General features: G+C 42.8%; 1 protein-coding gene across 1 annotated transcript; it reads left to right on the top strand.

Moving 5' to 3' along the window:
* Positions 1 to 104: 104 nt before the first annotated feature.
* NUDT21 (nudix hydrolase 21) lies at positions 105 to 9,381 on the top strand. Its single transcript, XM_001520751.6, has 7 exons — positions 105 to 340; positions 2,438 to 2,638; positions 4,137 to 4,200; positions 4,682 to 4,771; positions 5,381 to 5,456; positions 5,989 to 6,103; positions 6,453 to 9,381. The coding sequence occupies exons 1-7, from the start codon at positions 225 to 227 to the stop codon at positions 6,472 to 6,474; spliced, it is 684 nt and encodes a 227-aa protein (XP_001520801.4). The 5' UTR covers positions 105 to 224; the 3' UTR covers positions 6,475 to 9,381.
* Positions 9,382 to 10,887: the final 1,506 nt, after the last annotated feature.

Genomic DNA, 10,887 nt, shown 5'->3' with positions numbered 1-10,887 from the left:
GCGGGGCGGCGCTCTGATCGAAACGGCGCGCTCTCTATGGTCCCCACCGTCGTCCCCGCCCCTCCCATCGGCACCGGAAGCGTAGGTGGGCGGCACTTCCGGTGAGCGCCGCCTCCTTTCCCTCCGCTTCCATGTTGCTGGCCGCGGCCGCCGCTGCGGTTAGACGGTAATCGGGGCCCGCCGCCAACGTCGCCTCTGCCGCCTCCAGCTCCCCGCCCGCCGCCATGTCCGTGGTACCGCCCAATCGTTCCCAGACGGGGTGGCCCCGGGGGGTCAACCAGTTCGGGAACAAATACATCCAGCAGACGAAGCCGCTTACCCTGGAGCGCACCATCAACCTGTGAGTGACGCCCCCCCCCCGCCCGCGTTGGGAAGCTCGTCGCCTCCTTGGCCGGCGCGCGCCCCCTCCCCCCCCCCCGCGCGCGCCCCCTCCCCCCCCCCCGCGCGCGCCCCCCCGCCCTCCCGCCCGCGCGCATGCGCGCTGCTGGGCCCCGCGCGCCCCTCCGCCCGTCATTCATTCATTCATTCATTCATTCACTCAGTCGTATTAGGCTCCCTGTGGGCAGGGCGCTGTACTAAGCGCCCAGGAGAGGATACTACAGCCCCAAAGAAAGGAAATCCCCCAACGAGCTCCCCCCCCCCCCGCTCGGTGCATTATTTCGGTCTTGTCCTTCGGCCTTTGTCTGGCAGACCACCTGGATTTTCTATTTTTATTTTTATTTCCTCCCCCCTTTATTCCTCGTCTACCCACCAAGCGCTTCATAGACACCATCGAAGGCCCGAATGATCCCGCCCCGAGGTGTCCCGTGGGAACCCCCCCCCCCCCACCCCGGGCCAGTCCTTTCACGCCTCTGGGCCTCAGTAGGCCCCGTCTGTAAAATGGGGGTGAAATAGCCGTCCTGCGGTGGAGGGAAATGGGCTTTTTCCCCGCCCGGTTCGTCCCCAGCGTTCAGTACAGTAAAGCCCAACCAAATGACCCCCACACACACAGACGGACGTTATTGTTAGGGTGGTTTTAGGGGGTGAAGGCGGGTTGTGGTGGCGCGATGCCGCAGCGTTGCGGAGCCCATCGGGGCTCCTAGGCCCCGGAGGTTGCCCACCATTACACTAGAACCCCGAAAAAAAACCAGTAAAAATAGCAGGAAACCCCAAGGTCAAAAAGTGTCAGGGTGATTTGAACCATCAAGAGACGGGCAAGGCACAGACCGTCCCTCACTGGCGTGAAGGTCGCTTGGAGTTTTCATTGTGTTCAGAAAATGGCCACGGCCATCTTTTTAAGATGATGGAGCTTTTAACGTCTGGGCACAGATGAAATTTAAAAAAAACCCCAAACACAGGGCCTTCACCCCCGCTGTTTCCCCAGAGTTTTGTGGACGGCGGCGAGATGGTTGTCTGAAGTTGGTTTTAACCAATCGATAGGATTTATTGGCTGCCCCCGCGCAGAACCCGTGGGAGAGTTCAATAAAGTGGAGGTGATCCCCGTTCCCGCCGTCCAGCAAGTTGTCCTAAGGGTTTTCTCATTGCAGGAAACTTCCAGGCTAGAATCGCCCGCGTTGGTGGGATGGCTAAGGATCCTCTCAACAGCTAGAAAGCAGCACCTCCGGCAGTCTTCAAAAAGATTGCGAGGATGGAGTTTGAACTGAAACACAGCGAGCGCTGGTCCTTCCTCTAACATGTTTCCGTAGTTTTTGGGGGGTGAAATTAAATTCACGATAATAGGCCAAGTAGGGGCCACCAGTGACCTCGATAAATCACCTGTTCGTTTGTGTTGTGCTATCTTAAGGGTTTTCTCGGGTCATGTCTCTAAAAGGGCGAAAATTCTGTTTTCCTGCCTAATAAGGTAAATAAAGCAGCTCTGAAAATGTTTGTTCTTCCGCTTTTTGAAAGAGTAAAATTTAAGAATGAAAAATAAAAGTGGCCTTATGACTCGTTCTCAACGTGAATTATGGTTATAAATAAAAATACGAAGAACGCTAAATTGGTTGTAAGGGTAGTGTGGTCGGCCCAGTTTGGTTGTAGGCGAATTAAGTTATAGTGGTCTTGTTGAAGAGCCACTGTAGTCCCCAACCTGCTGCTTAGCCATCTTTACGTTAAGCCATGATGAGTCTACATTTTTTTTTAAAGGGTATTTATTAGGCACTTAATCTGTGCCAGGCATTGTACTAAGCCCTGGGGTAGGATGGACACAGTCCGTGTCCCACATGGGGCTCACAGTCTTAATCCCCATTTTACAGATTAGGCACAGGGGGAGTGAAGTGACTTGCCCAAGGTCACACAGCAGACAAATGGTGGAGCTGAGATCAGAACCTCGATCCTTATGACTCCCAGGCCTGTGCTCTGTCCACAGGCCATGCTGCTTCTGTGTTATACCTCCATCATGTCACCACGGAATTAAGCCTGTTGTCGTCATGGGATTTGCTATTTATCTTGATTGCAGGTACCCTCTGACCAATTACACTTTTGGCACCAAGGAGCCCCTTTATGAGAAGGACAGCTCAGTGGCCGCTCGATTCCAGCGCATGCGCGAAGAGTTCGATAAGATTGGAATGAGACGTACGGTAGAAGGAGTGCTGATCGTTCACGAGCATAGGCTGCCCCATGTGTTGCTATTGCAGCTTGGAACCACCTTCTTCAAGCTGTAAGTTTCCTTGGAAATGGATAAGTACTTTATTAGTGCTTTTATTTTGGCCCAATTCATAAAATCCCATTAGCTATTAATCATTCGCTTCAGCTAATTTGGTGCCTCTTGCTGCAGTCATTGTGTGGAAGAGGTGATAAATTATTATTCCCCAATGCACAGGTCTTGGTAGTTAAATCTATTGTTTCTTTCTATGCACTGTTTTGACTGTATTAGTCTCATTGAGCACTCATAAAATTTGTCCAAACTAACTTACTGGCTAGATTTCATTGTAGTCTTTATTTCAGTGAGCACTGATATTTTCCCCATAAATAATTTATTTTTGTGACTATAAACAGAAAGTTTAGCTGTTTTGATGGCCGATAATCACCTGCTCCATCGAACGTATATTTTCCCAGGAATTTTGCTTACGTAACCATGCAGAAAAGAAAATTTTCATCATCTTGGGCAAATGCCTCAGGGCACTGATTGATTTCCCTCTGCTGCACTAGAAGAGAGACATGTCACCATTTCATTGTGGCCTCAGTCCTCCTTTTCTTCCCATAGTCTCAGAGTCTGCCTCTGCCCGGCAGCCCTCACTAGGGAAAATCATTGGATGGGCAGGTGATGGGCAGAAAACCTTTTCTAGTTAGTGCATTACAAGCTGGTTTAAAATTAGCCCATTTACAGGTTGGCATTTTGGGTGAAATTTGCTATGTCCATTAGCTCCTGATGAATAATCAAGGCAGTTTTTGTAACAAATAATTCGTACGGTATGACATCAGAAATTTGGAGTGCCTTGGGCCATTCCAGGATTTTATTTTTTCAGATTTGTGAGCTGCCCCATAGGCCCATGCTTGAGATAATAATAATAATAATGTTGGTATTTGTTAAGCGTTTACTATGTGCCGAGCACTGTTCTAAGCACTGGGGGTGATACAGGGTCATCAGGTTGTCTCACGTGAGGCTCATAGTTAATCCCCATTTTACAGATGAGGTAACTGAGGCACCGAAAAGTGAAGTGACTTGCCCACAGTCACACAGCTGACAAGTGGCAGAGCCGGGAGTCGAACCCATGACCTCTGACTCCGAAGCCCAGGCTCTTTCCACTGAGCCACGCTGCTTCCCACGCTGCTTGAGACACATAGAGACACATGAAAAACACACTCAGATCTTTTACTTAATCTCAATTCCTCCTTGGCAGCAGTGACAGCACCTACTCCTACTGGCAGAAACCACAAGCTCACTATGCAATATGAGTGATTGGCAGGCAGGCAGGTAGGCAGGGCATAAAGTGAAGAAAACCACTCCAGTTAGCCCACTGGAAAAATATTTCAATCTTCAGACTTCCCATCATCATATATCCTGCTTTAAAATGACCAATGTTCAGTGTGAAATTTATGCAGTGATCGAGATATTGCAAGTCTTGGAAACCCTAACCCTGGGAAAACTGCAACTTGGGGACTCCTGCAACTCTGAAAATATTTACACCGTGAAACTGAAATTGTGTCTTATGCAGACCTGGAGGGGAACTCAATCCAGGGGAAGATGAAGTGGAAGGACTCAAACGCTTAATGACCGAGGTACTATTTTTTTTTTTAAAGTATTTGTTGACCTGCAGTTCGTTAGCAAGCTGAAGGTGAATTGGTAGAGAGTGATGTGACAGACTTAAAAATGTCTTTGGCAGTTGAATTATAGTCTTCACTTCCTGATTTGAAATCTCTTCATTAGTTTGTTTGGAACTATGCTTCCGAATGCCTTTTTAAAGAATTGTGTTAACGTGTAGCTGGAACTTTATGGGTAAATTTGAAGTATGGCATTGGTTTTGAAGCACCAGATTTTTTGATGTTGGGATCATGGCAGCTGGGTTGATTTAGGCAGATTATGTGGTGACCGTAGGGTGTTTGCACGTGTCTGGTAAGTTAAAGGAGGACATCTGTATGTATGGCAGGCTCAAGAAATGTCTGGGATCAATTCCATATCTTTTCCTACACACTGTGCATTTATTTTTAATGATTTAATGAAGGAATTTGACTTGCCCTATCAGCATCATTTCTTTGGTAGATACTGGGACGTCAAGATGGAGTCCAACAAGACTGGGTCATTGATGATTGCATTGGTAATTGGTGGAGACCCAACTTTGAACCTCCACAAGTGAGTATTCTTCAGAAGCACGTTTTTTGAAAGTTTTACGTAAAAGCTAAATTGGTTTATTAAACCAGTTCAAGTCACTTTATGTGGTCAGTGCTGATTGTTTGCCATGTGCAGTGATTTTCAAGCCCTTCATCTGCACAAACAGGATCTCTTCTTAGTCGAGAAGTGTCTGGGCTAGTTCTCGGCCCAAACAAGATTCTAAGTAAATAGTCTGGATTGTTGACAAATATCACGCAAAGGGTCTAACTTTAAAAACAAGGATTATAGGCAGGTAAATCAAATTATTCTCTCAGATTGCAAGTAATGGAGAACAACCTAAAAACTCATCTAAAGTTCCTAGAATATGAAGCTTTAATAATGAAATCAAATAGCTACTTTGTGGAGAAGCCATAAATTGAAATGGCTTAAAAATAAGTGTAGGAGAAAAGCACGGCAAGGCCTACGTTTAGTAATTCAGCGAAATGGGGATTCAGAAAGCTGAACTTGAAGGAAAAGGTTAACCTTTATAAAGTCAGATTTGATTATGCTGCAAAATTCTGAAAGTTTACGACCCACTGTTATATGTCTAAATGTTCATAGTGATTTGCTCTTAAATCTCTTTTATTTCAGTATCCTTATATTCCAGCACATATCACAAAGCCTAAAGAACATAAAAAACTCTTTTTGGTTCAGCTGCAAGAAAAGGGTAAGTCTTTCCCACCGAAGCTTAAACACTCATCTCAAAATGCCTTTGCTCAAAGTTCCCAGAATTTTCCGGTGCTCTGTCAGTATAGAAATAGATTCCATGGGAAAGAAATTGCCCTGTGATACCTGTTGGGTATATCTTGGCCTCGCTGCATTTATATGAATACTCTCAGACCCAAGGTCTTATTTTTTGGTAGCTTAAAAACCAACTAAGCAAATTTGGAGATCCACAAGGGTAAGAATTTTCTTCAGACCTATTTCAATCTCTAACAAATCATATAGGAACAAAAGAAGTGGGGATAGGGCTCATGCTTGAGAACAGTAGTGGTAGCTCCAGTTTTAAGAAATATTTGTTTAACAAACCAAATGAGTGCCTTGACCCTTCTCTTTTCCCAACTAGGTTAGTAGAAATTTTTATTTCCAGACTAAAAGCTGTGTTAATGTAAGTTTTTAGCACTGAGAAACTAGTTTAAAATGCTAACTCTTTCAAGGAATACTTGGAAATAAATAATTCTGTTCTTGTTCTTTTTCAGCTTTGTTTGCAGTCCCCAAAAACTACAAACTGGTAGCGGCGCCATTGTTTGAATTGTACGATAATGCGCCGGGGTATGGACCCATCATTTCCAGCCTTCCTCAGCTTTTGAGCAGGTATTAAATGGAGTTGATTTTATAGCATCGCATATTTAGGACCAAGAGCAAAATGCTCAGAGCGGTTTAAAGAACAGTAGCTTCATGGCTTTCCATGTGCTTTTGTTCTAGAAAATCGATCCTAGGTCATTGAGGATCAGAGGTAGTCTGGTCAGAATTTTGTTCAACTCTCCTGACTCAGAAAAATGAGACTAGAATTTTTAAAGCCTGATAAGCTGTACACTTAGTCCTGACCGGCTTGTAATTTCATGTTTACCAATAACACAGAATTGAAGTGTCCTCTCTTATCTCCATGTAAAATGGAAAGAGCCTATTTAAAATAATATGCGATTTTCTTTCTCTAACTTAGGTTCAATTTTATTTACAACTGAATTCTTGAGCAGTGGAAGAGTGGTTAAAGAAGCCGTCTCTGTGAGCACAGCTATAAAACGTAGAAGAATAAACATAAGGCAATGGTTTTTTTTTCTTCTTTCTTCCCAGTCTGACTTTCTATTATTTGAATAGTAAACTAAATCTGAAGAATTGTTCTAAATAGTGATGTAAACAAATGTGATAGTGTTTTATTCACTCTGGTTCTCCCCTCACTTTTTTTTGTAAAACATTAAACAAAATGGATCTATTTCTCTTTGTATTTTTTTTTTTACTTCATTTTAGAATGTTGTCTTAAAATCTTACTTTGAAAGGTCACAGTTTTCATTTTCTTCTAGGCTAGTGGCATTTGGATTCAATGTATAATAGTTTATAAAACCATATGTAGTGTGGGCATTCAAAACCATTAAAACATTTTACTACAGAATAAATTGCAATGTCAAAGTGGAGGCCAAAATTTGGGTCCTCATTTCACATCTCTACCCCACTGAGAGGTATTTTGGTGTGCTATTGAGGTTAAAAACACGTGTTACTCAATGACGCCTTGTTCCTTATGCTTCGGTTAAAAAGAAAAATTGATTAATAGACTAAACTCTACTAGATTGGAAGAACCTTGAGTGTAGGGATAGTGTCTACCTACTCTATTGTACCCTCCCAAGCATATAGTCCAGTGCTCTGCCCCTAGTAAATGCTCAGTAAATATCACTGGTTGATTAATGTTGGTATTTTGTTGGTATTTGTTAAGCGCTTACTATGTGCCGAGCACTGTTCTAAGCGCTGGATTAGTGATATGACCTTTGATAAGATTTGTAGGAAGCCTTTAATTTTTGGTGTGCTATCTGCTCTTGGTGGCACATAAAAATTAACCAGAATATTAAAACATTTCAAACTAAATATTCGAGCGATAGTCAAACTAAGTTCACTGAAGGAAGAAAATAGTGCTTTGTGTGTTTGCATTAGATATTTGGCTGGGAACTGTATCAGATAAGATTTTGTAAGTAAAAAATGCCAAATTAGTATTGTCAAATTGCAATAGAAACATAAAAAACTTTAGACATGAGTTGAACAGGTTAACAAGGAAAAGTAAGATGTTGACAGTATGTAGGTTGGGTTGCAGATTTGGAAAAGGGGGGGGGGTCTTTTGAGCTACAGTGTAGCTACTTTATCAATTGGCAATGTCAGGGCTTTCTAGGAGGATTTGAGGGATTGATCTAAGGAACCTTAGAGTTAGTCGCATCGTCTTTCGCTTTGGGGTCTTTAAACCTCTTTGCAGCGTCTGGTGATGTCTTGTGCTGCGTAAATGCTAAAAAAAAAATCCAAATGTGAGGCTTGGGAAAAGTTGTACTAAAGTTTGACTCTCAAGGAGAAAAAGGTAGAAAACGATTGCCGGGTTTATTTCAGCATATTGTGTTCCTTTACAATACGTTGTAGAGTTGATCCTTGAGTAAAGGAGCCCCTACAGGCAGGTTTGGGCTCAGAAAGTTCCTTGCTTCTCAGATTTCAGCAGGCCGGAAGAAGTCAAAATCCCAAACAGTATATTTCAAAACAAATTAAATGATGAATCCAAGGTTGGGTAGTTTACCATTATTAACACATTCCATGGTGAATGAGATCATCTTTAAACATTCAGTTTGGAACCTGTTCTCATAACTTTCTGTAGTTGGGGATTCTTAGTACCTCTATGCTAAATATTGTCATTTCAAAGTGAGCATTTTGTATAGTTGATTTGGGCCCCTGAATTATGTTTTAATGAATTTCTACACATTAGAACCTTGTTTATATGAAACAATATACACAAATAAAAGTTTGCCCTGTTTTGATGCAGTCTTCACTCTATTGATTTTGAAACTAAGTTCCCTATGACTAATATTGCAAATTGGGAGACATTCCCACCATAAATTAATAACACGTCTTTCCTTGCCATATACATTACATGGCTCTGGTTGCATCCCCTGGAAGAACACCACCTGATACTCCCATTGGAGGAAACTGAACCAGTTTGTTTTGGTAGTCTAAACCACAGCATTTGGTAAGAAATACTGGACTCCCGTTTTCCAGAATCTTGGTAGGTAAGCCCCCACATGAAAGTTACCAAATTGTAATATTTAAAATGATCAGTTCTTCAATTCCAAAGTGTTTTTAGTCTTTTTGAGTCTACATTGTTATTTAAACAAAGTACTTTGACACTATTTTCTCGGTCTTCTATATAATTCGCTGGCTTATAGTGGCTGGGATAATATAAACTGATCACTAAGGTGGCTTCAGAGTACTTGCTGATTCGTATCTTGCTTTGCCAAAGAAGGTACAAGTGGTCTTTTGAGTATTGTATAAATCAGCTCTTGCAACACATATTAGAAAATTACATTTCCTGAGTTTAATATTTCCCTGTTGGGACCATTTAATTGGATTTGCAAGGTGTCTCAGTTTTTCATATGTTAATAACTGGAAAGGTCAGGACTATAGTTTGCTTGTGGTCAATAAAACCCAATTATAATCATTCTAGTTTATAGAAGTTACTCGAGTATCTGATAGCTTGTTTTCTGTGCAAACTGAAGCCTAAACAATATAATAGTGCTAGATGTTAATAGTTTGTGTTTTAGTAAAACATGGTATCACCTGCTGGAATAGAGATGCTTCTGTATTAAATATGCTCTATTGTGTTGAATAGCTGTTGAAAAAAACTCAGTGCATCATTAACCTTATTAAATTCTTTAATATCCAGGCTGCTTTGAGAGATGTCTGCAGTGTTCCACCAGTTTGACTTCAAAAACTATTTGATGTATCAAGCTCTAAAAATGTAAAGGAAATTTTGATGCTTTAGTTTGATTTTTATATTTGAAAAGCAAAAACTTGGTTAAAGGATCACTGTTCATTTTTACTGCTATTTTAATTAAAATTATTGAAAACAATTGGGCTGCCTAAATGTTGATTGTCCCAGAGCTCATCAGAATAACAGCTGATAATTGGTCAGTCATCTGCTGGGGTAAAGTGCTTTATGCATCTCATTCTTGGGCCATTTGAAATTCACACATCCAAATGTGAATGGGTAAAGCAGTAGAATTCATAATGTGTCTTATACCTTCCCTTCATGTGCCTCGCCCCAACCTGCCATTTTAACATTTTTCTGCTGGAAAGTGGTGAGAGAATAGGCAGGAAGGATTTGGGATCAGTGGAGTCATAAAGGAAAGTAGCGTAACTGAGGACCTATCAGAACAAGAACCCTTCCTGATTTGGGGAGTGGGCTACTAGCCTGGGTCCCACCCCTATCTCCATGGCAACACAGGGGTAAGGGAAGGAAGGAATGTAGAGCCTGGGTGACACTATACTCAGGGTCAGGTCCTGGGTCATTTTGGGATGGTTGGGGTCCTAATGGTAACTGTGCCATTTGTTGGGATACAAGTTTATCAGGTTGGACATGGTCCTGTCCCAAACAGAGCTCACAATTTAAGGAGGGAGAACAAGTTTTGAGTCTCCATTTACAGATGAAACAAGCAGTGACAAGTGATTTGCCCTAGGTCACCCAGCAGGCAAGTGGGAAAGCCGGAATTAGAACCAAGGTCTCCTGACTTCCAGGCCAATGTTCCTTCCACTTAGCCATGCTGCCAAAATGCCGTACCAGGAGGCGTACTGACTACCAGTTTGTGGAGCGGTTTTCAGGAGGTCTGAATGCGCTTGCACGGGACAATCCCTGCTATTGCTAGCTTAGTCCCTAAAGCTAGGTTTGCTTCATGAAAATTTCTACACAGAATGGCCTTCCCTAAATCCTCTTGGCCTTACACATATCTGACCCATGACTCCCCTCACTGGTCTCCGTTGGAGGAACCAAATACTGAGAAGCCAAAGTGAATGAAAATGGATCCAATTCACAATATTCTCTTGCACCAGAGTAGGCCTCAGGTAGGATTTTTGCCCTGATTTAAAACTAGAAACCTCAAGTCTTGTTTTTAAAGCTCTTTACAAAGCCCGAGAGGGACTCAAGAGGAATGAGTCAGAGCCAGAAATAAACAGCTGGTGGGGGGGGGGGAGAGGGGGAAGGCCACCGTAAAGGTCACCATGCAAAGAAGGGCCAGTCCCCTGAGAGAGAGTGGACCCCTTTCTTCCCTAACATGACTGCTGCCAATCCCCCAAACTCCTTGATGCTCATGTCTGCTAGATCTCAGTTTAAGAGCAATTGGTGTTTCCTCCCAGTAACAAATAGGGAGCACCTTGAAGGAGAAGCAAAGTGGCCTAGTAAAAAGATCCTGGCTCTGCCACTTATTCTGCTAAAAATATTGGTTTTTTTATATTCAAAAGCTGTGATAATATATTTTTTGAGTCCCCACTGAGTGGAAAGCAGTATACTAAGTGCTTGGGAAAGTTCAGCAGAATCCCAAGACCTGCTCCCTGTCCATAATGAACTTAACGCCCGCCTGGAG

This window comes from Ornithorhynchus anatinus, chromosome 11, assembly GCF_004115215.2.
Source record: "Ornithorhynchus anatinus isolate Pmale09 chromosome 11, mOrnAna1.pri.v4, whole genome shotgun sequence".
In the NCBI taxonomy this organism is placed as follows: domain Eukaryota; kingdom Metazoa; phylum Chordata; class Mammalia; order Monotremata; family Ornithorhynchidae; genus Ornithorhynchus; species Ornithorhynchus anatinus.
Note: the sequence above shows the minus strand (reverse complement) of the source record. Positions and strands in the feature narration are given on the sequence as shown.

What these genes read in the sequence shown, in the direction of transcription:
- NUDT21 (XM_001520751.6), top strand. Translation starts at nt 225, where the DNA reads ATGTCCGTGGTACCGCCCAATCGTTCCCAGACGGGGTGGCCCCGGGGG. An exon ending in CCAACTTTGAACCTCCACAA is followed by an intron (nt 4,772 to 5,380) that starts GTGAGTATTCTT and finishes CTTTTATTTCAG; the next exon opens with TATCCTTATATTCCAGCACA. An exon ending in CTTCCTCAGCTTTTGAGCAG is followed by an intron (nt 6,104 to 6,452) that starts GTATTAAATGGA and finishes TCTCTAACTTAG; the next exon opens with GTTCAATTTTATTTACAACT.